The sequence below is a fragment of the Salvelinus fontinalis genome, chromosome 1 (assembly GCF_029448725.1).
Source record: "Salvelinus fontinalis isolate EN_2023a chromosome 1, ASM2944872v1, whole genome shotgun sequence".
NCBI lineage: Eukaryota > Metazoa > Chordata > Actinopteri > Salmoniformes > Salmonidae > Salvelinus > Salvelinus fontinalis.
Window position 1 is genome coordinate 76643064 of NC_074665.1, and position 27733 is coordinate 76670796.

At 44.3% G+C, this 27733-nt stretch overlaps 2 protein-coding genes across 9 annotated transcripts; one reads left to right on the plus strand and one right to left on the minus strand.

The window, feature by feature from the left end:
- Window positions 1–822: 822 nt before the first annotated feature.
- Window positions 823–16508, plus strand: LOC129868036 (disks large-associated protein 5-like). Its single transcript, XM_055942040.1, is given in 16 exon segments — window positions 823–1106; window positions 1309–1550; window positions 5303–5484; window positions 5717–5778; window positions 5942–5970; window positions 6091–6138; window positions 6295–6453; window positions 6571–6868; window positions 7482–7661; window positions 7757–7845; window positions 7987–8017; window positions 8019–8139; window positions 8386–8602; window positions 8605–8733; window positions 13290–14226; window positions 14316–16508. Coding segments are annotated over 14 exon segments (2154 nt in total). The 5' UTR covers window positions 823–1106; window positions 1309–1312; the 3' UTR covers window positions 13661–14226; window positions 14316–16508.
- LOC129863587 (radial spoke head 10 homolog B-like) lies at window positions 1759–27647 on the minus strand. 8 transcript variants are annotated; one of them, XM_055939339.1, is made up of 19 exons: window positions 27383–27647; window positions 27143–27218; window positions 26958–27026; window positions 26691–26864; window positions 26491–26576; window positions 26247–26367; window positions 25937–26113; window positions 25701–25845; window positions 25439–25572; window positions 25058–25247; window positions 24749–24860; window positions 24541–24626; window positions 24312–24460; window positions 24051–24158; window positions 19221–19478; window positions 19015–19114; window positions 18792–18911; window positions 17024–17237; window positions 1759–6426 (listed from the first exon to the last, which is right to left on the minus strand). In XM_055939339.1, exons 1-19 carry the CDS (start codon window positions 27631–27633, stop codon window positions 6399–6401), a joined length of 2598 nt encoding a protein of 865 aa, XP_055795314.1. In that variant the 5' UTR covers window positions 27634–27647; the 3' UTR covers window positions 1759–6398. The 8 variants fall into 8 exon arrangements, with proteins under 8 accessions (XP_055795314.1, XP_055792876.1, XP_055793283.1 ...); XM_055936901.1 differs by lacking the exon at window positions 1759–6426 and adding an exon at window positions 16537–16850 and having other exon boundaries at window positions 24749–24857; XM_055937308.1 differs by lacking the exon at window positions 1759–6426 and adding an exon at window positions 16537–16850 and having other exon boundaries at window positions 24547–24626.
- Window positions 27648–27733: the final 86 nt, after the last annotated feature.

The following is a 27733-nucleotide window of genomic DNA, read 5'->3' on the forward strand; positions in this document are numbered from 1 at the left end:
CCATTGGTGAGGAAATTGCTAAATTGACCCAAGATCAGCATCTGTGGGCAACTTCACTCTACTCTGTCCGGCCAAGATCTTGCCACAAGTAGGTCCCTAACTGATACAGGGTCAAATATTTTTTCAATGCCCCACAGGTTGAGGCTGTGATTGCGGGTAGGATGATCTGACCCTGGTGCAACTTCTGCTGTTAAAGCCCCCTAGCTCAGATACATTAAGTATTTTCCACCTGGGAGACACTGTCTGTCTGTCTGTCTGCCTCATGGTTGTGCTGCTGACAACACTGTGACCGCCCTTTTGTGGTGTGTTGAAAGTACACACAAGGTGAAATTTGAAACGATAAAATTGGAGAGATGATGAGAGTGGGAAACCGTTACATTCCATAGGACAGGACATAGAATAACCTTTATGTTCAATAGGTCTTCATTAAATGAGAATAATGCCAGGGGCACAGGCACACACACACACGCAAATGGGTGTCTGACTTTGAAAGTAGGGGTGCTAAAACATAGTGTAATGACCCTGGGTTTATAAGCGCGGAAATCGACACCGCCGTTGGTTGAGCATGTTTTTGCGGCACAGTAGATAGCGCGCCGGACCTCGGGCTAGAAGGTCGAGGATTCAAGACCTGCCCCCTGCTGTTTCATTACAATACGTTTACACCGATATTTCGAAAGTGGGGGTGCAGCTGCTCTGTTTTGCTAGATTGCTCAAGCGCCTATGCACCCACACAGAGAGAGAAAAAAATAGAGGGGAAGGAGTTCAAACTTTGGTTCAATGATGACGCCATTGCCTTCTAGGCTTGTTGTACATCGATTACCCCCCAGGTACTTACAGTTGTTTTGCCCACAAACACACACGTCAAAGTATCTCAGAACATGTTCGAAATCATTAGCCTATCAGCGCGACGCTCCCGACCAGAAATCAGCCACTCAGCCAATTGGCATTGCCTAGCAGAATTTAGAATGTTCAAAACTGCCCCGCCATGTTGTTATTTTGAGTTAACGAACTTGGAAGTCGTTTATCTGACTACCCACGTCCAAAAAGGGTGCTAGCTGGGCAGCTATAACTTTGAAATCACCACTAACAACTCCTTTTTCCAACAGGTAAGAATGCACAATGATGAAATACTATGTTGGTAAATGTTTCTTATTAACGTTAATACTAAATACAGTGGCTAACATTGACTGCGCCTAACGTTATTTGGCTAGATAGCTACAGTATACAGTCACAAGATAATCCATGTATTTGTCTATAAAACGTGTAAGTAGCTAGTAGTTCCAAGCATTGTATTTATATTTGTCACAGGATCATGGACTCCATGGAAGCTCGTTTCGGCCACCTGCGTCGGCGTGACACCAGTGTGGACATGCTGCGTGTGAAGATGTTTCGGAGACTGTCGCAGTCCCAGGAGAACCGAGACAAGGCCCTGAACAGCCGCAGACACCTTGACAATCTCCCGGAGTTGTAATGTTCTCAACTGGACATGTCGGTTGCTGAAAATGTGTCAGTAGTCCAGGAAAATGTACCGAATGCAAAACAAGTGAAAAGTGAGTTGTTTTTGTGGTGGTTCTGTTGTGCATTCGTGGTTCACTTATTTAACAATCTGAACAGTATTCAGTAGGTCAGGGGTTCCCAAACTTTTTTCATTCAGGCCCCCCCTTCCAGCATTTGAACACCCAGCCGCCCCCCCATGCACGCGCCACGTATATTTCTATGGGCACAAGCACTGTACATGACACACTTTTCACACCCGTCTGGTTGTTGGAGAGAAAATGTTGCAGGGTTTATTTTGCCATGTCTCATGTGATATTTCAGTGACTCAAACATTACATCAATCTAAGGCTAAAAACATTAGCTGACATGGGCTAGTTGATCTCGACATTTCTGAAAAGTTATAAATAGCTCTAAGGTCTGCAATGACTGGACTGGCACAACAAGAGAAACTGATGATACACTGCTTACATTTAAAGTTGCACCTTGTGCATTTACTATTACCAATTTGAATAATCATTTTAAAGCTGGACTGAGTTCCTTAATAAATATATATGTGCCAATCAAGTTTGGACAGACACCTCCTCATTCAAGGCTTTCTTTATTTTATATGTTCTACATTGTAGAACAATAGTGAATAAATATCTTTGAAATAACACATGGATGATGTAGTAACCAAAAAAAAAAAGATCTAAATATGAGATTCTTCAAAGTAGCCACCCTTTGCCTTGACGACAGCTTTGCATTCTCTCAACCAGCTTCATGAGGTAGTCACCTGGAATACGTTTCAATTAACAGGTGTGCCTGAAGTTAATGTGTGGAATTTCTTTCCTCAATGCGTTTGAGCCAATCAGTTGTGTTGTGACAAGATAGGGAGGTAAACAAGAAACCACTATTTGGTAAAAAAAAAACATGGCAAGAACAGCTAAAATAAGCAGAAAGAACTGGCAGTCCATCATTACTTTAGGACATGAAGGTCAGTCAATCTGGAAAACTTTAAATGTTTCTTCAAGTGCAGTCGCAAAAACCATCAAGCGCTATGATGAAATTGGCTCACATGAGGACCGCCACAGGAAAGGAAGACACGGAGGATAAGTTCATTAGTTAACTGCACCTCAGATTGCATCCCAAAATAAATGCTAACAGACACAGACACATCTCAACATCAACTGATCAGAGGAGACTGTGAATCAGGACTTCAAGGTCGTATTGCTGCAAAGAAACCACTACTAAGGGACACCAATAAGAAGAGACTTTCTTGGGCCAAGAAACACGAGCAATGGACATTAGACTGGTGGAAATCTGTCCTTTGGTCTGATAAGTTCAAATTTGAGATTTTTGGTTCCAACCAGTTGAGTCTTTGTGAGCTGCAGAGTAGGTGAACGGATGAACTCCTTGTGTGGTTCACACTGTGAAGCATGGAGGTGTGATGGTGTGGGGATGATTTGCTTGTGACACGGTCAGTGATTTATTTAGAATTCAAGGCACACTTAACCAGCATGTCTACCGCAGCGATACGCCATCCCATCTTGTTTGTGCTTAGTGGGACTATCATTTGTTTTTCAACAGGACAATGGCCCAACACACCTCCAGGCTGTGTAAGGGCTATTTGACCAAGAAGGAGTGATGGTGCTGCATTAGATGACCTGGCCTCCACAATCACCCGACCTCAACCCAATTGAGATGGTGTGGGATGAGTTGGACCGCAGATTGAAGGAAAAGCAGCCAACAAGTGCTCAGCATATGTGGGAACTCCTTCAAGACTGTTGGACAAGCATTCCTCTTGAAGCTGGTTGAGAGAATGCCAAGAGTGTGCAAAGCTTTCAAGGCAAAGGATGGCTACTTTGAAGAATCTCAAATATAAAAAATATTTTGATTTAACACTTTTGGTTTCTACATGATTCCATATGTGTTATTTCAAAGTTTTTATGTCTTCACTATTATTCTACAATGTAGAAAATATATTTTTTTAAATAAGAAAACCCTTGAATGAGGGGGTTTGTCTGTCCAAACTTTTGACTGTTAGTGAAAACATACAACGATTGAACAAAAATATAAACACAACATGTAAAGTGTTGGTCCCATGTTTTATGAGCTAAAATAATATATCCCAGAAACCTTCCATACCCACAAAAAGCTTATTTCTGTAAAATGTTGTGTACAAATTTGTTTACATCCCTGTTAGTGACCATTTTTCCTTTGCCAAGATAATTTGTCCACCTGACAGGTGTGGCATATCAAGAAGCTGATTAAACAGCATTGTCATTACCCCTATGTGAAAAAGTAATTGTGCCACCTTTAGCGACAATGACTCCAACCATACACTTGCTGTGGTTGTTGATCAGTCTCTCACGTCTCTTCTCCGATACAGAGCAGAATTAATGGCTGTCATTGTAAATAAGAATTTGTTCTTAACTGACTTGCCTAGTTAATTAAAGGTTTATTACACAGGTGCACCTTGTGCTGGGGACAATAAAAGGTCACAAATGTGCAGTTTTGTCACACAAGACAATACTACAGATGTCTCAAGTTGAGGGAACGTGCAATTGGCATGCTGACTGTATGAATGTCCACCAGAGCTGTTGCCAGATAATTTAATGTTAATTTCTCTACAATAAGCCGCCTCAAATGTCATTTTAGAGAATTTGGCAGTACGTCCAACAACCGCAAACCACGTGTACCAAGCCAAGACCTCTACATCTGGCTTCTTTATCTGCTGTATCGATACTAACAACCCTTACTGCTGATGTGCAAACCCACAGTTTCAATCTAAGACTTTTTGCTCAAACTGTCAAAAACCGTCTCAGGGAAGCTCATCTCCGTGCTCGTCGTCCTCACCAAGGTCTTGATCTGACTGCAGTTTGGCGTCATAATCAACTTCAATGGGGAAATGTGCACCTTCGATGGCCGCTGGCACGCAGGAGAAGTGTGCTCTTCACTGATGAAGCCCGGTTTCAACTTTACCGGGCAGGTAATGGGACCCATCGGCATGTTTGGTTTTCACCAGGCATAATGGGAACCATCTCATCCAAAAAGTTGACTCAAGTTTGCCAAAAAGCACCTGGATGATAAAGACTCTTGGAAGAATGTTCTATGGACAGATGAGTCAAAAGTATAACATTGTGGATGACATGGGTCCCATTATGTCTGGCGAAAACCAAACACTGCATTCCACAGTAAGAACCTTAGATCAACCGTCAAGCATGATGGTGGTAGGGGATGGTTTGCTGCCTCAGGACCTGGACGACTTGCGTTAATAGAAGGAACCATTAATTAATAATCAGAGAAGAGACGTGAGAGACTGATCAACAACTACAGGAAGTGTTTGGTTGGAGTCACAACCAGTTATTGAGTGTAAGGGGGGCAATTACTTTTCACACGGGCACAATTATGCATTGTTATTTGTTCACTCAGGATCCCTTTATATGATATTAGGTTTTCGTTGAAGATCTGATAACATTCAGTATAAAAAAATATTCAAAAGTAGAGAAAATTAGAAAGGGTGCAAATGCTTTATAACTGCACTATATATATATATCTTTATTTATTTATATATATATTTATTATTTTGTGGGGACCCCCGCACCCCCCTACTGACCCAAGGGGTGTGCTCCTCACAGTTTGGGAACCACTGCTCTAGGTAATGTTACTGGCTACAATATTTTATTCTCTGAAACTGTGGAATATGTCTAAAAAATGAGCCTGAGCCAACTTCACCCTCATGCCTCTTCATCCTCCACTCCCACTAACATTATGTAATCCCACACTGATCTATTTTCTCTCCAACTCCCTCCTTCTTTTTTCTCAGACGCTGCAGTGGAGGAGCGAATGAAAAAGCTTGCCCGCTACAAAGAGAAGAAGGAGCTTGTGAAGGAGAAAGAGAAGAGGGCAAGGGAGATGAAGGGGGTGTTCAAGGTTGGGCTGTACCGGCCAGAGGCCCAGCCCCTGGTCCCTCTGCCGCAGGCCCCAGTTGCCACAATCAAAGCCAGGGTGAGAGGGCACAGCTTAAGACTGACTCAGTATACTGCTGACATGTCTATAGATGTTATATCCATCGTCCTTGGGAGTCACTGTTCAATCATTGATTTGATGAAGATGTAATTGACTCATCACCGGAGGTTCAACTTCGATGTGCCCAAAATTCATTAGCATATAAGAATAGAAGAACTGGTGTTCTTAGTGGTTGTTACATGGCCATAACTTGGCCGTTCCCCCCAACCAGGCAACAACGCTAGTGGTCCAGCCCCAATCCACCAGAGTGACTCGCTCCACCAGGCCCCCAAGGTGACTTTTTTCCTGCCAAGTCTACATTTGTTCTGCACATGTCTTTATATAAGATTTTCTGTCACATTATTTAGTCAAGAACTACAATAGCTGCTTTTTTGAATAACCATATAATTTACCATATGCAGTTTTTTTCTCTGTTCCATTGACCTTGGCAACACAGCCTATTGACACTTCCTGTTTCAAGAAAAGGTTGGTGTTTCTTTACCCCCACTTTACCTCTAAAACAATTAGTCCAGCCTTTATCATCTTTAAATTGTTTGCTTGATTCAACACTTGCTGACCCTTGACCTCTACCTGGTTCTGGCTTAGTTGAACCAGCTGTGGTCAGGTCAGCCAGAAGGACCAGGATTGCTATAGGTAACACTCCTAACCATGACAACAATCTGTCAACTGTACTACACACAGCTATTCTTTATATTACTCTCCACGCCTTTTGTTTTGCCAATTATTTGACCCTGATAAACATATCCTTGACTTGAAACTCATGACTGTTATTTTTCCACTTTCCTGCAGTTGAACCAGTAGTCAGAGCCCCATCCACAAGGTCAGCTAATAGGCCTCGGGTCTCTGTGGCCCCTGTGGCAAAGGACAAACCTGCTGCAGCTCCCAAGACCAGATCAAAAGCCAAGCAGTCTGCAGCACCACCTGTTGGCAGAGGGAGGAACACCAGGGGTAAGCATTGGCAGCTGACTTCCCAACCTTGTTATGCACCATTCTTTAACAACATTTTGTGTGCTTTTCGACATGTTATTTCTGCATTCAAAAATAATGATTTGGCATTCTCTTTAGGAAAAGCTATGAGCAATAAGCAGGCTGCTGTGAAAGTGGACAAGCCATTAGAGGAGCCTAGGGCTGCCAGCCCCACACCCCTTAGTGCAGAGGAGCAGGAGGATGAGAAGATGGTAGAAGACCTTGTTCATCCAGCTCCAGAACCTGTCTCAGCCCAGGCCGACTGTATCCCCCCTTCAGCCTCCAACTTGTTCTCATTCCCCCCCCAGGGCTTTGTGTTCCAGGCCCCAGCCAGCCTGTCCTCCTTCAACCCCAACCCTCTCACTCCCCGCTCTGCAGACTCCTTTTTCAAACCCAGGTAACTTTGTGTGTGACTCCTCACATCTATGGACCTTCATCCTCTCTATGGTCCTTTGTCTTCTCTATGGACCTTTATCCTCTCTTCTCTTGACCTTTATCCTCTCTCTGCACCTTCTCGAATGGCATTGGAGGAAGCATTTACCTCAGATTTTCTCTTCCAATGGGGTTTGAGAAGTCGAGGAGAGGATTCGAGGAAATCCTTTTTAGGGCAGCAGGTAGCCTAGCGGTTAAGAGTGTTGGGCCAGTAACCGAAAGGTTGATGGTTGGAACCCCCGAGCTGATTAGGTGTAAAATCTGTCCATGTGCCCTAATTGCTTCTGTAAGTTGCGCTGCGTAAGAGCGTCTGCGAAATTACTGAAATTTTAATATTTCTTCACTCTTTTCTGATCAGTCTATATCCCTCTAACATATTGTAACGACTTATAAACCCAGGGTCGTTACAATATAAACTCTCTCTATTCCCTTTCAATAAATTCATATTTACTAGGTTTAGTCAGATTCATTGATTCAGAGAATGAAAAACTGGTTGATATACCATTACTACTTATTAAAATATGACAGGCTGTCATTTTTTATCTTTGTATGTATTAAACTTTTGTCATCCTCTCCAGTGTCTCAGTTCTACACCCTGTTCAACTCTGGCCATCTGATAACCTGGTGCCCAAAATGGAGCTCAGTGCCCTCTCTCCTGCCAAGTCCCCTGTTCACTCCCCACCTCGCCCTTCTCCTACTCTTGCCCCTCGGTGTCTTCCGAGTCCCAAGGAACCAGAGCATGATGTGCCCTACTTCAGGTGAGGGTTAATATGTGAAACCAAGTCATCAGCTATGTTCCTGACTCAGACTAGTATTGGTGTGTCATGTGAATGTCTGTCCGTGTGTCTGTCAGGTTAGTGGTAGTCAGTGAGACAGAGAGGCTGACAGAATTTTGTCAGCAGTGGGAGCCCAGGGTGGTTGATGCCTTTGTCCCTGAAGAGAGTGAGTGACTCATGTGTTTTATCCATTATATGCTGTGGATTCTGATTTCTATAAGCAAAAAATACATCACACCACATTTCCTCAATGTATCCTTCTCTCTCAATACCTTTCCTAACTGTGTTGACCTCCATCCCTGTGAAGTGTGTGACCGTATGCGTACGGCGGTGGGCCAGGCTGCTGATGGAGAGGTTTGGTCAGTTCTCTGGCCTGGTGGATGACTGTGAGCTGGGCAGAGGAGAGAAGATCACCACCTGCACTGACCTGCAAGGCTTCTGGGACATGGTGTACTACCAGGTGGGTTAATGAGGACATGGTCTACTGTGTGTGTAAAATTAGATGAACAAACAGTCAGACACTGGTGGTTAAACTCTGTTTGTGCCTGTCTGTTAACACTACAGCTAAACAATACTAGCTACCTCTAGGAAGAATTACCACCTAGATTGGTACAGCATCCTGAAAGGTTGAAAATGTGGATTCAAGCTTTCTAAAAAGGGCAACCCCTCTTCTCTCTCTCCACTTGTTTGACTCTTCCTCTTTCAGGTAGAGGACGTGAACAAGAAGTTTGGTGCTCTGAAGGAGGCAGAGTCTAAAGGTTGGCAGGAGGAAAGCAAATCCCCACCACGACAGAGGAAGGTGGTCAAGAAGCTGCCCTCTGCTCTGGTGGCTAAGCCTGCCAGTGGTGCTGTCGCCAAGTCTCGTCTGGTTGCCATCAAGGCTGCAATAAAGGCCAAGCAGCAGGCTGCAAAGGCAGCGCAGGCCCAGGCAGTGCTGTGGACGACCCTGCTCCAGCTCCCGAGGACCCCCAGGCGGAGACCCAGGCCCCAGAACCATCGGTGGTGATGTTCCAGGGAGGCTTCTTCCAGGTGGAGAGTCCTGCCAAACTCACAGGTGAGACTCGTACCTCCACCGTTCTTCACCCAAGCTTCCCCTCAACTGCTGTGATGCTCAGAGATATTGTTATGTTCTGTTAATTACTGATGTCCCCTTTAAGAATGGAGCACCCTTGGTCATGCGCAGTGTTCTATGTTATTCTGGTACTAACTCGTTTTAGTAAATGTGAAGCTCCAGTTCAATTTCTTGTATTCAGAGTCTTATTATATAAATAAGTAATAAGAGCTAAGAAAATACAATGGTGACGAGGATGATTACCTGCAGTGTGCATCACGAATGCAGATGGAGCTCGTAGGAAGAGAGGAAGATTTTAACCCTGTAAGAGAGGAAGATGTTGACCCTGTAGCACAACAGCTAGCAAGCAGTGACGACGAGGGGAGAGCTGACGAGAACGAGGCGGCAGATCAAAGACCCGTGGAGCCGGCGGTAAAGAGAATGGCATCGGGAAAATAGATGTGTTTGATGACACGCAAGAAAACTGGGCAACTTACATTGAACGACTGGAACAGTACTTCATTGCAAACGACATTGCTGATAACAAGAGAGTACCAGCGTTGTTGAGTTTAATTGGCCCAAAAACATACAGTTTGCTAAGAGATCTGCCCCTCTGAAGCCCTCAAATAAAACATTCACAGAGATTGTGGAGATATTGCAAAATCACCTATCACTCCTCATCGTGGAATGTTTGTTTCCACAAGAGAGATCAGAATGAGGGGGAGGGTGTTAGTACATATGTAGCAGAGTTGAAGAAACTGTCTGAACATTGACAGTTTGGAGAGAACCTAAATGACACATTAAGGGATAGATTTGTTTGTGGACTGAAACATGAACACATTCAAAAACGTTTGCTCACAGAATCAGATCTCATGTTTGAAAAGGCTGTTGAAATTGCTGTGGCTATGGAAATCGCGACTAAAGATGCATTTGAGTTGCAAAGTAAAAGAAATACTGACCTATCACAAACTTCCCTGCACAAGTTCACGCAGCCGACAGCGCCCCCGTGTGGCCGAAAAATGCAACAGGCGTGACAGAGATGGTCACAGAACAGAGGACTGCCGTTTCAAAGACGAAATTTGTCACAAATGCAGTAGAAGGGGACACATTCAAAGAGCATGCAGAGCAAAATTCAGTCACAACAGGAAAACTGAGAAAAGTAAAGGGTCTGTGAATGCACTAGCAGAGAACAGTGGCAGTGATTCAGATGAACGATTAATTGGTACAATGGAGTTGAACACAGTGACTTCTCCCAGCAGTAGCATAATATGGGTGACACCAGATATCGAAGGCAAACCCCAAATGCTCCACACGTTCCAGTCCAAAGAGAAAGGCACAGACCAAACACTGGAACACTTGCGAAAGAAATACAACACAGTTTTCAGTGATCAGATGGGAACAGTAAAAGGCTTCACAGCCAAACTTGTACTAAGAGATGACGCAACCCCAAAATTCTGCAAAGCCAGATCTGTTCCATACTCCCTGAGACCAAAGGTGGAAGCGGAAATCGATTGCTTGCAGGATACAGGGATCCTGATGAAAGTGGACAGAAGCGAATGGGCCACACCCATAGTTCCTATTGTGAAGAAAGACAGGTCTGTTAGAATGTGTGGGGACTTCAAGGTAACTGTGAATTCAATGTTGCATGTGGACCAATACCCCTTGCCACGTCTGGATGACATCTTTGCTGCACTAGCTGGTGGGAAACACTTCAGTAATATCGATCTGAAACAGGCTTACCTGCAGCTACCGGTTGAAGAGAGCTCCAAACAGTACCTGACAAACAAACACAAAGGTCTATACAGGTATAACCGCCTGGTTTTGGGCATTGCATCAGCCCCAGCCATTTGGCAATGAACTATTGACCAGATTTCGCAAGGGATCCCAGGAACCCAGTGTATCCTGGATGACATGATCATAACAGGACGCACCGACAAAGAGCACCTGGCTAACCTGGAAGAGGTCCTGAAAAGACTGAAAGAGTATGGTCTACAGGAAAACTTACAGAAGTGTGAGTTCTTCAAAGACAAAATTGTCTTCTGTGGACATGAAATCGACTGCAATGGATTGCACAAAACACAGTACAAATTTAGGCAGTGGTACAGGCACTACGACCACAAAATATCACAGAAGTGAGATCTTTTACGGGACTGATCAATTACTACAGAAGATTCCTCCCAAACCTTTCAGCAGTATTCCAGCCTCTAAATCAGCTCCTGGAAAAGAATAGGACATGGCGGTGGACAGAACAGTGTGAAAGTGCGTTTCTTGAGGCAAATCGACTCATCGCATCTGAACAGGTCCTGATGCATTACGACCCTGAACTGCCAGTGAAGTTGGCTTGTGATACGTCCCCTTATGGCTTAGGGGCCGTCCTTTCACATGCACTGAAAGATGGGTCAGAGAGGCCAGTTGCATTTGTGTCACAAACATTGAATGATGCAGAGAAAAACTACTCACAAATCGACAAAGAAGCACTGGCGCTAGTGTGGGGCGTCAAGAAATTCCACGCATACCTATATGGCAAGCGTTTCACACTGGTTACGGATCACCAGCCGTTGCTTTCCATTTTCAGTCCAAAGAAAGGCATTCCGGCAATGACAGCAGCCTGGTTACAGCGAGACGCCTTGTTCCTTGCCAGTCATATGTATGACATTGAGTTTAAGCCGTCATCCCTCCACACAAATGCAGATGGATTATCCAGACTGCCGTGTACGAGAGAAAGACAAAGGAGTGTGGAGGCAGTGGACATTTTCCATACCGCTCAGCTCGAGGCACTACCGGTCACAAGCACAGTTATCAAATAGGAGACAAGGAAAGATGTGACCTTGTCAAAAGTGTACACCTACACCATGTCAGGATGGCCAGCTACAGGCAGAAAGGAGCTGACTCCGTATTTCCAGCGGAGAAATGAAATTACAACGTACCAAGGATGTTTGATGTGGGGAATGAGTCATGATACCCCAGAAATGCCAACATCAGGTTTTGCAGCAACTACATGAAGGTCATGTTGGAATTGTCAAAATGAAGCTGCTCGCAAGGAGCCACTTCTGGTGGCCCGGTCTGGATCAACAGATAGAAAATATGGCGAAGAACTGTAGCTGATGTTTGGAAACACTTCACATGCCTGCTCCTGTCCCAGTCCACCCATGGGAATGGCCCACAGAGCCATGGCAGAGAATTCATGTGGACTACGCTGGTCCCTTTGAAAAGCACATGTTTCTGGTTATAGTTGATGCCCATTCCAAATGGCCAGAGGTGTTTTGCACTGACTCCTCCACCTCAGCTCAGACGATAGTGTCTCAGAACAACGTTTGCACGCTTCGGATTGCCGCTGCAGCTGGTAAGTGACAACGCGTAGGCTTTTGTAAGTGACGAGTTTACAAGATGTCAGTAAATGGAATCAAACACTCAACCTCAGCTCCGTACCACCCTGCCACCAATGGGCTTTGTGCAAACCCTAAAGCAAGGACTCCGTGCAGCAAAACGAGACGAAGGGACTTTGCAAACAAAACTGGCCAAGTTCCTGTCACGCCAAGTTCCTGGCCTCCTACCAAAACACCCCACATGCCACGACAAATGAAAGCCCTGCCGCACTGATGTTCGGGAGGCCTCTCCGCACACGGCTGGACATCATGAAGCCAAACAGGCGTAATGAAGTGCTGAACAAACAAGCCAAGGTGCTCTCTGGTGGCCGGGAGCGCCATCTCTAAACAGGACAGGAAGTGATGGTGCAAGACTACAGAAGGGGAGGGAAATGAACAAGAGGGACAAACGGGACCCAGAACTTACCAGGTTCAAGTGAGCCCAGACATAATATGGCGGCGTCACATTAACCAAATGCATTCCACAGAAAACGGCACAACAATCGAGAGAGAACAGGCACAGAGAGCTACTGAGAGTGACACACAAGGAACTGTAGAGGGCGGTGGGGCAGTAAAGAGACCCCAGGCTGAAAGAAGGGAATGTGTTAATGAAGGTGTTGCTATAGCAGAAGCTATAACGGAACAATGGCACACTGAGGATGTTCAAGAGCCTCCAGACAATCCTAGGCGCTACCCAGAACGAAGGCACCGTCCACCAGACAGACTGGACTTATAAACAAACAAACAAAAACAAACTGTTCAAATTAAAAGATGCAAAATAACTACAAGTTCTGGGAAATGTTGTGGTTTGGTAAAAGTAACTCTGATTGTATAAGAGAAGGAATGTTATGTTCTGTTAATTACTGATGTCCCCTTTAAGAATGGAGCACCCTTGGTCATGTGCAGTGTTCTATTTTATTCTGGTACTAACTCGTTTTAGTAAATGTGAAGCTCCAGTTCAATTTCTTGTATTCAGTCTTTCTTATTATATAAATAAGTAATAAGAGCTAAGACACTACAGATATGGAGGCAGATGAAGATGTGTAGAATGGCAGGCCGAAAGGATGGCGGGTTTGCTAGAACCTGGAAGACCCCTGACCTCTCCCTCTGTCAGTGTTTGAGGTACCTGGTAAAGCTGTATAGAGCTCGTTAGTTGGGCATGGACTGATTGCTGTATGGCCTGTGTCTTTCCAGGCTCTGTGAGGAGATCCACCCATGTATCTGCCATGCCTCAGGCATCTCCCTGTTCAGTCACCAAGTTCTCCATCCCCGGCAGAACCCGCCACTCCAACACTGCTGCAGCTGCACACGCCTCCCCTCTCCCCCATACCACTACCTGCTCCACCCTTACCCTTGCTCACCCACCCTCACCACTGCCTGCTCCACCCTCACCCCTGCCTACCTGTTTAATGCCACCCCACTCCGTACCCCTCACCCTGATCCTCAGTTCTACACCCCGGCCCCCACCCAAAGTAGCCCCACCAGAGTCTCTCTCTGCATCTCAACAGTCAAAGAAGCTCTGGACACCCAGTCAGAGGAAGGCCCCAGCAACCAACCAGAGCTAGCCTCTGTGCAGAATGTCACTCCTGACCAACCAGAGCCCGAGAGCATGCAGGAAGATGTAGCTTGTGACCAATCTGAGGTTGTTTCAGAGCCCACTGTTTGCCCTGAGGAGCACTCCGAGAGCTGTGAATCACCATCCAACACACAACAGCTGACCAATGACGAACAGCATCGAGAAGCCTTCAGCCAATCGGTGTTGGCCACAGAAGAGCCCAACCAATTAGAGCTCCAGGACAGAAAAGAGGCTTTAGAGGCCTATGATACCAGCCTACCCATCTCATCATGGCTCCCAGTCTCCCCAAGTCTCCCCATCTCCTCAAGACTTCCCCTCTCACCCTCACTGCCCCACTACCATGGAGCAGAGTCCTATCCAGTCAGGAGCCCTGCCTTCAGCTTCACCCTCTCCCCCACCCCAGCCAGGCCAAGATTTACTGAGGCCTGCCAATCTCCCCTCTCCTCCCCCTGCTTGGTGCCCCCCTCCTCTCCTCCTGCTGTCCAGGTCTCCCTCAGCTTCCCAGCTGATGCCGACGTACAAGGGACCGTGGCTCCAGACACTTCCATCACAGAGGTAAGTGTTTTGTTAAAGATGTCTCATCTTAATGTATTACTAAATTACTGGCAAGAGTTCATCTGGGTTTTCTTCTCAAAATACACAAGGGTCTTCCGGGGTTGGACTTTGAGCGCTACCTCCAACCTGCAGTGAGGTGTAGCCTGTCACCACGGGAGCCAGCTGTTGCAGAGGAGATGCTGTCGCCCATGGTGATAGACGTAGAAATGGAGAGTCCGTTTGCTCTCTGTAGAGACCCCTCAGGAGGAAGTGTCGACTCCCACAGGTACTGTGTGTGTGCTTGGATACGGTTAGTCTTAGATATTTGTATTCCTTATGGTGGATTTGTTTTCATTTTCCCGACTTCACTCCCATCACAGCATCTCCCAGTTTCACACAAATGTTCATCCCACGGATCACACAGGTTAACTTCCTTGTTTTACTCTTCTTTCTCTCGTGTGTGTGTTAGTACCAGTCAACTGTTTGGACACACCTACTCATTCAAGGTTTTTTCTTTACTTTTACTATTTTCTACATTGTAGAATAATAGTGAAGACATCAAAACTATGAAATAACACACATGGAATCATGTAGTAACCAAAAAAGTGTTAAGCAAATCAAAATACATTTTATATTTGAGATTCTTCAAAGTAGCCACCCTTTGCCTTGATGACAGCTTTACACACTCTTGGCATTCTCTCAACCAGCTTCATGAGGAATGCTTTTCCAAGTCTTGAATGAGTTCCCACATATGCTGAGCACTTGCTGGCTGCTTTACCTTCACTCTGCGGTCCAACTCATCTCAATTGGGTTGAGGTCGGGTGATTGTGGTGGCCAGGTCATCTGATGCAGCACTCCATCACTCTCCTTCTTGGTCAAATAGCACTTACACGACGTGATGGGTCATTGTTGAAGAACAAATGATAGTCCCACTAAGCGCAAACCAGATAGGATGGCCTATTGCTGCAGAATTCTGTGGTAGTTATGCTGGTTAAGTGTGCCTTGAATTCTAAATAAATCACTGAGTGTCACCAGCAAAGCACCATCATACCTCCTCCATGCTTCACGGTGGGAACCACACGAGATCATCTGTTCACCTACTCTGCATTTCACAAAGACATGGTGGTTGGAACCAAAAATCTCAAATTTGGACACCTCAGACCAAAGGACAGATTTCCACCAGTGTAATGTCCATTGCTCGTGTTTCTTTGCCCAAGCAAGTCCTCATCAGAGCCAGTTTCATCATATAGCTTGATGGTTCTTGCGACCACAATTAAAGAAACGTTCAAAGCTCTTGACATTTTCCGGATTGACTGACGTTCATGTCTTAAAGTAATGATGGACTAACTTGTTATTTTACCAAATAGGGCCATCTTCTGTAGGGCCATCACCCCTACCTTGTCACAACACAACTGATTTGGTTACTACATGATTCCATATGTGTTAATTCATAGTTTTGAGGTCTTCACTATTCTACAATGTAGAAAATAGTAAGAAAAAAAAACTGGAATGAGTGTGTCCGAACTTGACTGGTACTGTAGATATACTGAATGTACAAAACATTATGACACTGACCAGGTTAAAGCTATGATCCCTTATTGATGTCACTTGTTAAATCCACTTCAATCAGTTTAGATGAAGGGGAGAAGACTGGTTAAAGAAGGGTTTTTAAACCTAGTGTCAATTGAGACATGGATTGGCACAACTCAATATTAGGAAGGTGTTCTTAATGTTTTGTACACCCATTGTATGTGTGCCAATCCATTTGGTGTTGAATGACTTTCTCACTTTGGTGTTCTGAAATATGTACTTTTTTTGTTGTTTATTTCTTATTTTACTATTAGGTATGCATTCCTCAACTAACCCATGCTGTCCCCATTTCCTCTCCAGCCAGTTGAGTCAGCCAGTCAATGTGCCCCAGTGACCTCATGTCGTTCACACCTCCCTCTGACAGAACGAGCAACTGATGAGACTGATTTGCATAACTGCTGTTGTATATTTTGCTACACTAGTTTATAGTTTCAAAAATATTATTTTTTATATGCATTTTTAGAATAGTTTTTTGTAACTTTCATTACACTGTTTTGTGCTATCTGTACTATTTTATTATTTAATACCAAAAAGGCACCAGGTAGTGTTAACTATTAACCACATTCTATATGGAGCCCAGGTTTTCTATACGAAATCAACTTTGTTGCTATATTGAATATGTGTGTGTAAATAAAATGTAGATTCTTCAAATTTGCTACCAAGAGAATTTTTTTTTTGCCACTTCTTCCACAACGACCAAACAATGACTGAATCACAAAACACGTGTCCCACTCCTGGAACTAAGTGTGAAATGCATGTTATTGACATCAGAGGACTTTTATGACTGCTCTGAAAATGTCAGTTTTTATCCAGGACTAGGTTTAATCTGGCCATACAGTTGTATGGATGGTCTGAGAGTCTATTTCCTCTTCTTCTTGGCTGCAGTGGCAGGCGACTGTTTGGTGATGACCACAGAGGTGGTGGAGGCCACAGGCGTCTGAGCCGCTGGAGATGGGTTAAGGTCATCCTCTGGCCCTTCTACTCGCTCTGCCTCCTCATCCTCTTCTTCTTCCCTCCGTCTCTCCTCCTCCTCTGCCTCCCACTGTTCCCTCAACCTGGAACATTTTTCATAATTGCTTTATTTGTTGTGGAGTTATCATGTAAAGCTTGTGTGGTGCTCACATCAAGGGCAGATTTCTTGGACTAAAAAACTTCCAATGGAGATTCTCTGGGGCATCATCTGGATACAAACTGGATCAAGGGGCCTCATGTCTCAGTAGCTGCCTACCTGGCGTCTTCCTTGGCCTTAGCCAGAGCGATGCGGGCTAGTGCCGTCTGCCTCAGCCTCTCTTCCTGCACCTCCCTCCTCAGCTCCAGGATGTACTCGTACGCTGGGAAGAACCTCTGGGTAAAGAACTGGTGGGTCCTCTGGACCCAGCTGTCCAGTTCAGTCTCAGAAGGGCAGGAAGTCATACCTGCTCCACTCCTGTCTTCAACAGGCTCTGGTTAGGAGACACGGCAGGTGTGAGATTGGCATGGCAATTAAACATTTCAATGATAAGATATGTACGTAATATCGTTACTGATTTTCTGATGTCAAATTCTTCCAAATTAGTGTAGTATACACTGTTGGTCCCATGTTTCATGAGCTGAAATAAAAGATCTCAGAAATGTTCCATATGCACAAAAAACATCTCTCAAATATGTGTATATCCCTGTTAGTGAGATTTTCTCCTTGGCCAAGATAATCTATCCTCCTGACAGGTGTGGCATATCAAGAAGCTTATTAAAAAGCATGATCATTACACAGATGCACCTTGTGCTGGGGACAATAAAAGGCCACTAAAATGTGCAGTTTTGTCACACAATGCCACAGACATTTTGAGCGAGGGTGTAAATGGAATGCTGACTGCCGGAATGTCCACCAGAGCTGTTGCCAGAGAATTTAATGTTAATTTCTCTACCATAAGCCACCTCCAATGTCATTTTGGAATATTTGGCAGTACATCCAACAGGCCTCGCAACCGCAGACCACGTGTAACCACGCCAGCCCAGGACCTCCACATCCGGTTTCTTCACCTGCGGGATCATCTGAGACCAGCCACCCAGACAGCTGATGAAACTGGGTTTGCACAACTGAAGAATTTCTGCACAAACTGTCAGAAACCGTCATCTGCGTGCTCGTTGTCCTCATCAGGGTCTTGACCTGACTGCAGTTCAGCGTCGTAACTGACTTCAGTGGGCAAATGCTCACCTTCGATGGCCACTGCCACGCTGGAGAAGTGGTAATCTTCATGGCTTAATCCCGGTTTTAACTGTACCGGGTAGATGGCAGACGGCGTCGTGTGGCGAGCGGTTTGCTGATGTCAATGTTGTGAGCAGAGTGTCCCATGGTGGCGGTGGGGTTATGGTATGGGCAGGCATAAGCTATGGACAACGGAAAACAATTGCGTTTTATCGATGGCAATTTGAATGCACAGAGATATAGTGACGATATCCTGAGGCCCATTGTCGTTCCTTTCATCCGCCGCCATCACCTCATGTTTCAGCATAATGCACAGCCCCATGTCACAAGGATCTGTACACAATTTATAGGAGCTGAAAATGTCCCAGTTCTTACATGGCCTGCATACTTACCAGACATGTCACCCATTGAGCATGTTTGGGATGCTCTGGATCAACGCGTACTACAGCGTGTTCCAGTTCCCGCCAATATCCAGCAACTTCTCACAGCCATTGAAGAGGACAAAATTCCACAGGCCACAATCAACAGCCTGATCAACTATGGGAGAAGCGTCATGAGGCAAATGGTGGTCACACCAGATCCTGACTGGTTTTCTGATCCACGCCCCTAACTTATTTTTAATTTTTTTTTTTTTAATGTAACCAACATATGCATATTTGTATTCCCAGTCATGAGAAATCCATAGATTAGGGTCTAATGAATTTATTTCAATTGACTGATGTCCTTATATGAACTGTAACTCAGTAAAATCTTTGAAATTGTTGCATGTTCCGTTTATATTTTTGTTCAGTGTACTTATTGTGTAATCTACCTGTGCTGGGGGGATGATCATGGGGAGGGTGTTTTGACACTTCGGCCTCCACTGCTGATCTAGCGCCACCTGAGCCCTCTCTCCTCTCAGTGTCTGACGAGTGGGTTGCTGACCCACCACCTGACTCAAACACACGCATACACTTTCAACAATGCCTCAAAGATGTGACCAGTCAGACTATACGGATATGTGAGTAGAGGAAAGATATGTGAGGAGAACACACCCCCAGTCTGTGATGTGAGGTTGCCTGCTGCGTTGGGACTCTGTCTGGGCTCCATCTCTTCAGGTGTAGACAACTGGAGAATCTCCTTGGATTTTCCCATCTGGGTAGAAAAATATTGAATGAACTAATTTAGACAAGGAATGGTCTCGATTTCCAGACCGCCATGTGAGATTATGTATAAATTTGACAGAGCTGATCAAACCAACCTCCAGGGATTTGACACTACCCACATCAGGAGAGATTTTTGATGGGTTTGACGACTTTGCAGTAAGTCCTGTCAGACGGGAATGCCGCTGTGAGGACCTCTGTAGAGGGCTGTCTCTGGTCCTCTCCCCAGGGGAAACCCTCCTGGTGTCAGCCAGAAGGCAGCTCTCCATCTGGCTGTCTGAGGATGTCTGACCATCCCTCTGATCGCTAACCTCTGCACAGCCCAGCAACGCCTCAAAGAACTCCAGGAACGTCATCTAGAATCAGGTTCATCATCAAACTTCCAATTAAGTTCTTTTTTAAAGCATCTGAGATTTTTATTGTCATGAAAATCGCTACATACATTCAATCGTATTATTATTAGACTCCTAAACAGCTTCTATCCCCTGGCCATAACACTGTTAAACTACTGCTTCCCCTCATACCTACGATGCAGCTAAAATCCTTATTGATTAGATTTAGAACTACCACTACACTATTGATTATTGATTCCCATTCCCATTAGTATCTTTTTATCCTGCTACTGGTCACTATTACTTCTGTTTACATGTACAGTTGAAGTCGGAAGTTTACATACACCTTAGCCAAATACAGTTTTTCACAATTCCTGAAATTTAATCCTAGTAAAAATAATCTGTTTAGGTCAGTTAGGATCACCACATTATTTTAAGAATTTGAAATGTCAGAATAATAGTAGAGAGAATGATTTATTTAATCTTTTATTTCTTTCATCACATTTCCAGTGGGTCAGAAGTTTACATACTCAATTAGTATTTGGTAGGATTGCCTTTAAATTGTTTAACTTGGGTCAAACGTTTCGGGTAGACTTCCACAAGATTCCCACAATAAGTTGGGTGAATTTTGGCCCATTCCTCCTGACAGAGCTGGTGTAACGGAGTCAGGTTTGTAGGCCTCCTTGCTTACACACACTTTTTCAGTTCTGCCCACACATTTTATATAGGATTGAGGGCAGGGCTTTGTGATGGCCACTCCAATACCTTGACTTTGTTGTATGCTTGCGATCATTGTCCATTTGGAAGACCCATTTGCGACCAAGCTGTAACTTCCTGACTGATGTCTTGAGATGTTGCTTCAATATATCCACATAGTTTTCCTACCTCATGATGCCATCTATTTTGTGAAGTGCACCAGTCCCTCCTGCAGCAAAGCACCCCTATAACATGATGCTGCCACCCCTGTGCTTCACGGTTGGGATTGCAAGCCTCCCCCTTTAACCTCCAAAACATAACGATGGTCATTATGGCCAGTTCTATTTTTGTTTCATCAGACCAGAGGACATTTCTCCAAAAAGTACAATCTTTGTCCCCATGTGCAGTTGCAAACCGTAGTCAAGCTTTTTTATGGCGGTTTTGGAGCAGTGGCTTCTTCCTTGCTGAGCGGCCTTTCAGGTATAGGACTCGTTTTACTGTGGATATAGATACTTTTGTACCTGTTTCCTCCAGCATCTTCACAAGGTTTTTTTCTGTTGTTCTGGAATTGATTTGCACTTTTCGCACCAAAGTACGTTCATCTCTAGGAGACAGAATGCGTCTCCTTCCTGAGCGGTATGACGGCTGCGTGGTCCCATGGTGTTTATACTTGCGTACTATTGTTTGTACAAATGAACATTGTACCTTCAGGCATTTGGAAATTGCTCCCAAGAATGAACCAGACTTGTGGGGGTCTCCAATTTTTTTATGAGGTCTTGGCTGATTTCTTCTGATTTTCCCATGATGTCAAGCAAAGAGGCACTGAGTTTGAAGGTAGAAATACATCCATAGGTACACCTCCAATTGACTCAAATGAGGTCAATTAGCCAATCAGAAGCTTCTAAAACCATGACATAATTTTCTGGAATTTTCCAAGCTGTTTAAAGGCACAGTCAACTTAGTGTATGTAAACTTCTGTCCCACTGGAATTGTGATATAGTGAATTATAAGTGAAATAATCTGCCTGTAAACAATTGTTGAAAAAATGACTTGTGTCAAGCACAAAGTAGATGTCCTAACCGACTTGCCAAAACTATAGTTTGTTAACAAGAAATTTGTGGAGTCGTTGAAAAACAAGTTTTAATGACTCCAACAAAAGTGTATGTAAACTTCCGACTTCAACTGTATATATTACCATTAGTATGCTGAGTATATCAAACATTAAGAACACATTCCTAATATTGAGTTGCAACCCCTTTTGCCTTCAGAACAGCCTCAATTCGTCAGGGCATGGACTCTACAAGGTGTCGAAAGTGTTCCAAAGGGATGCTGGCCCATATTTACGCCAATGCTTCCCACAGTTGTGTCAAGTTAACTGGATGTCCTTTGGGTGGTGGGGCATTCTTGATACACACAGGAAATTGTTGAGTATGAAAAACCCAGCAGTGTAGGAGTTCTTGACACAAACCGGTGCGACTGGCACCTACTACCATACGCTGTTCAAAGGCACAATTTCTGTCATGCACATTCACCCTCTGAATGGCAAACATGCACAATCCATGTCTCAAGGCCTAAAAATCCTTCTTTAACCTGTCTCCTTCCCTTCATCTAAAATTATTGAAGTGGATTTAACATGTGACATAAATAAGGGATCATAGCTTTAACTTGGATTACGCCTGTTCAGTCTGTCATGGGAAGAGCAGGTGTTCTTAATGTTTTGTACACTCAGTGTATATTACCATTAGTATTTATATATTCCTAACACCAGTCACTTTCCAGCTCTGTTTACATATCCCATCCATCGACCTCTTATGCTGCTGCCATACTGTTTATTATTATCATTATTATTTATCCTGCTACCTGTCACTGTCTCCTAATCCCAGTCTACATGTGCCTATCTCGCTCAATACTCCAGTATCCCTACACATCGTCAATATGGTACTGACACTGTATATAGCTTCCTCTCTTATTTGTGTTTCCTTTATTATATACGGTATTAGTCAACTGTTTGGACACACCTACTCATTCAAGGGTTTTTCTTTATTTTTACTATTTTCTACATTGTATAATAATAGTGAAGACCTCAAAACTATGAAATAACCCATATGGAATCATGTAGTAACCCAAAAAGTGTAAAATAAATAAAAACATATTTTATATTTGAGATTCTTCAAAGTAGCCACCCTTTGCCTTGATGACAGCTTTGCACACTCTTGGCATTCTCTCAACCAGCTTCATGAGGTAGTCACCTGGAATTCATTTCAATGAACAGGTGTGCCTTGTTAAAAGTTAATTTGTGGAATTTCTTTCCTTCTTAATGCGTTTGAGACAATCAGTTGTGTTTTGACAAGGTAGGGGTGGTATACAGAAGATAGCCCTATTTGGTAAAATACCAAGTTTATGGCAAAAACAGCTCAAATAAGCAAAGAGAAATGACAGTCCATCATTACCTTAAGTCATGAAGGTCAGTCAATCAGGAACATTTCAAGAACTTTGAAAGTTACTTCAAGTGCAGTCGCAAAAACCATCAAGCGCTATGATACTGGTTCTCATGAGGACAGCCACAGGAAAGGAAGACCCAGAGTCACCTCTGCTGCAGAGGTCAAGTTCATTAGAATTAACTAACTGCACTTCAGATTGCAGCCCAAATAAATGCTTCACAGAGTTCAAGTAACAGAAACATCTTAACAACTGTTCAGAGACTGCGTGAATCAAGCCTTCATGGTCAAATCCCTGCAAAGAAACCACTACTAAAGGACACTGATAAGAAGGCGAGAATTGCTTGGGCAAAGAAACACGAGCAATGGACATTAGACCGTTGGAAATCTGTCCTTTGGTCTGATGAGTCCAAATTTGAGGTTTTTAGCTCCAACCGCTGTGTCTTTATGGGAAGCAGAGTATGTGAACAGATGATCTCCGCATGTGTGGTTCCCACCGTGAAGCTTGGAGGTGGTGGTGTGATAGTGCTTTTCTGGTGACAGTCAGTGATTTATTTTGAATTCAAGGCACACTTAACCAGCATGGCTACCACAGCATTCTGCAGTGATACGCCATCCCATCTGGTTTGCGCTTAGTGGAACTGTCATTTGTTGTTCAACAGGACAATGACCCAACATACCTCCAGGTTACTACATGATTCCATATGTGTTCTTTCATAGTTTCGAAGTCTTCACTATTATTCTACAATGTAGAAAATAGTCAACATAAAGAAAAACTCTTGAATGATTAAGTGTGTCCAAACTTTTGACTGGTACTGTATATATATATTTTTTTAATTAGTGTTACTATTTTGATATTGATTACTGCACTTTAGGGTAGAGCTTGTTAAGCATTTCAATGTACTTGTGCATGTGACAATAAAACGTGAATAAAACAAACTATTATTAGAAAGTTAGGGTCTCTTAATGCTGGTGAACCTGTTCCACCACCTATTTAGTACAGGAACCTGTTCCACTATACAAATACAAAGGAATTAATTAAATCAATCAGTTATGGGGCCTCCCGAGTGGCGCAGTGGTCTAAGGCAGTGCTAGAGGCGTCACTACAGACCCGGGTTCGATCGGGAGTCCCATAGGGCAGCCACAATTGGCTCAGCGTCGTCCGTGTTAAGGGGTTTGGCCGGGGGGCTTTACTTGGCTCATCGTGCTCTAGTGACTGCTTATGGAGGGCTAGGCGCCTGCAGGCTGACCTCGGTCGTCAGGTGAACGGTGTTTCCTCCGACACATTGGTGCAGCTGGATCCGGGTTAAGCGGGTGTTAAGGAGCACGGTTTGGCGGGTCGTGTTTCAGAGGACGCATGACACGACCTTCACCTTCCGAGCACGTTGGGGAGTTGCAGCGACAAGATCGAAAATTGCGGAGAAGAAAATAAAATGATCAATTATTGAAGCGTTTAGCTGACCTCTAGGTCTAGGTTGCAGTAGTAGCGGTCGTAAGCAGCTGGGTTCTCTACAGAGAGGATCTCTAGGAGTTTCCCTGTGGTCAGCTCAGCATCAAACAGACTAAGGTCCTGTCGGTGGAACAGAACCAAGTTTCATCAATCAACTTTACATCATGTAATGTTAGGGTTGTGATGGTCAAGAAAAACTCAGAGCTCTAAATATGAGCACCCATCACCACACAACATCAGTGTGTGGTCACATTAGTTGAACGTCACAAGTACCTTAAACATCCATATGAAGTGCCTGACAGTCATGGTTTGGTCAGCTAGGGGGGTTGTGTTGGCTCTGCAGAAGGCCTTGTAGATCTCCCAGCACCTCTCAATGTAGTTGCCAGCAATCACAGCATGCATGGGGTTGGGGAACAACAGCCCTGCATTCAGTTCACAACAAGGAGAGCATGAATGTGGGTTACACTTGATAAAGAGTAAACAATGGTGTATGCATGCGTACCTGTACCTTTTACATTCTTGGCATTAGGGATGATGTTCTCCCTCATCAGCTTGGACAAACATGCAACCAGTATGGTATCAGAGGGCCTGGGAAGGAGAGAAGAGGCTCAGGAGTAGAGTACATGGTGTTGATACAAGGTTGTTACTACGGTGATTACAGTGTTACTACACAGGAGGAGGAGAGTACAGGATAGCAATGTTGTCCTTACTCTATGTCCTTATGGTAGGTGTTGTAGGCCAGAACCACAACACAGCTGAGGAAGCTTCTGAGCAGCATGGTGCTGAAGGGAGAGTGGATCTCCTCGGAAGGGACATCCTCTGCTTTGAAATTAGTTCACAAAACAACAAAATGTAACAAGTCCTGCTCAGGCTACCCTCTGTTTTCACTACAATATGTTAGTCTCTATAATGTTAAGTTATCTTGTGATGAGACTGAAACAAATTAACAAAGCAGGATGAATTGGCCAAACATGAAGGGAGAAACAGGAAATGGGGTGGTTCTTTCTCCCTGGCCTTACCACAGATGTAGCGGTCGACCTGGGCCAGGGTGATGCCTTGCTGGTCGATGCTACAGTCCTTGAGGAGTCTCCAGAGCTGCAGGCGGGACAGCAAGAAGGTATTGTCTGGGGACTGATCATGGCCCAGACTGCTGTAGAAGCTATAGATGGCCCTCAGCTCCGCTATGTGTCTCAGCACCACAAATTGCACCTGGCACACAGCGAAAGGGACAAATGGAGGCGCAAAAAACACCACGTGTTTGTCAACTCAGCGCAGAGTTGGGGTTGAAGCTATCATAACTTAGTTCAAGGATTGTTATAATATATGGAATCTAATTTGACAACTGAATTGACACAAATTGAAATTGATTTTCATATGCTGTTGTGGTCAGTCCCATTGACCTGTTTGAGCTGCAGGTCTCTCTGGTTCTCTGGGAGGTTCTCCAGCAGAGCAGTGATGTCCAGAGCCATGTCAGGCCCAAGCAGGGCTGGACCACTGCCTGAGCCTCCTCCTGGTGCTCTTCTGGGGGATTCACCTGAAACACAGGACTTACTTTTACTATACTGGATAACCACATGAAAAATACAGGACCATTCCAGGGAGTTGATATCAGATGAGTAATTTTATCAGACATACATTTTCAGAGGGACTTGGTGCACTTACCGTCCTCAGGATGGGGAGTGTGTGTTCTAATCCCACTCAAATCAGGGGTGTTTGAACCATCCAGGCAGAACGCTGGGAACTCTGCCATGTGGTCGTCCACAAACTCTCCTTCAAATATGCGTCCATTTTTAAAAATGAACTTTCCCTAGAATGTTTAACAAGATCTTATTATTTACACTCCATATTGACATCTATTCAATTAGAATGATTACTCTATGGACATGTTCCCCCTTCACCTGTCCATGTTTTTTGTTGTCTTTCCACTCTCCTTTGTAAAGAGCCCCGCTTGCGTAGTAGAAGCTGCCCTGGCCATGCCTCAGCCCCTGGACAAAGTCCCCAGTGTACTCATTCCTTAGGGGATACTGAGAGCCCGTCACTCTCCTCAGGAACCATGTGTGGGTCCCCTGTCCATGCTGAAAGACAGAAGAGGATTTATCAGTCATTTATGTGAAGTTACTCTAACCATGTTTTCTTTCTCAAAAGCCAAATAATGGGTTTATTAATATATCATGTCATGGGAGATGAGGGTGATATGGTTTGACCTACCTGGACCCCATTCTCCCATATCCCGCTATACTGCTGACCCAGCGGCAGCCACCTCATCCTGCCCTCTCCATGTCTCACGTTGTTCCTCCACTGGCCCTCATACAGGTTCCCAGAGGGGTAACTTTGGCACAGCAGAGAGAACACATGCAAGGTGTATGACACTGAAATAATTTAAGCATAAGAACACATTTGATGGGAGATCATTCACATGTGTAACACACTGTCTAAACACAAGTTCACCTACCATCGGACTCCCCATCCCTCTCTGTTATTGTTTACCAATTCTCCTTCATACCAGGACGTCGCTTCCTGGTTATAGTATATTGTACCCTAATAAAACAAACAAATATTGTAAATTAAACAACAACCCCACATGAAATAAACCTGCGGACAAGATGCAGGTTTATCTGACTTAAATTGCTCAAGACTGCAACAGGATCATACCTTTCCATGCCTTTTGCTGTGATACCACTGCCCTCTGTATATCACAGAGGAATTAGCACACCTATATGTCCCCACACCATGGCGGATTCCACTGCACACCTCTCCCTCATAACAGCTACCATCCAGCCAGGTGTATGTCCCATGGCCCATGGGCACATTGAATGCAAACTCACCCTGTCATTATGAGAATCAAATGGTTCACAGATCACATCTGAAGTATAAAATTAACTAAGAAATGCATCTTGTAAAGGTGGTGGACCAAAATACCTCATATTTCACACCATCTGCCCATGTGTACAGACCATGTCCATGCATGACTCCTACTGAAAACATACCCTTGAAGAAAAACAAAGCTTATTGATTTGATGTCATGTTTGCTGGGTCATTTTAGTCATCATGTAATGCTATACAATGTGATATAGACACCATATGGCAATGGCATAATGCAATACCTTGTAGACATGTCCTCCCTGAAAATATGCCACACCTTCTCCATGGAACTGCTCTAGATACTTTTCTCCCTCGTACCTGAGTGAGCACAGATTGCTTTTCATTGATCATGTAACAGTAGCTAGTTAACGTTAGCAGGCTTAGCAGTGTATGCCTAGTTTATTCTGGAAAAGAAACCCAACAACATGATGAGGCATTATTTCATGTTCATAGAAAGAGGCGAGTGATAAGCAATGGTTTACCTCTGGACAATAATATTAGGAAGAACAGGGACCTCATGAAATGCATCACCGCTTCTCTCAAATTGTTTTTCGGCGAGTGGTGGTTGTGAAGAAAAGGAGGCAGTCATTACATCTGTTTCATGTTCCGACTCTTCATCTAACACGTGTGGTTCTGATACAACACCAGCATGGGAGCCATTTGACAAAAATGTACTTAATGACTGTTCGGGAGTTGTTTTCTCGGTTTTTTTCTTTTTATCTCCTTTCGCCATTTCACGTGTTCATCCAGACGATGCAATTCCATAAACATACCATGCATCGCAACCGAGGCGCCTGTTGCTAAGGAGCTCGGTACGGAATCCTCAGTATGCC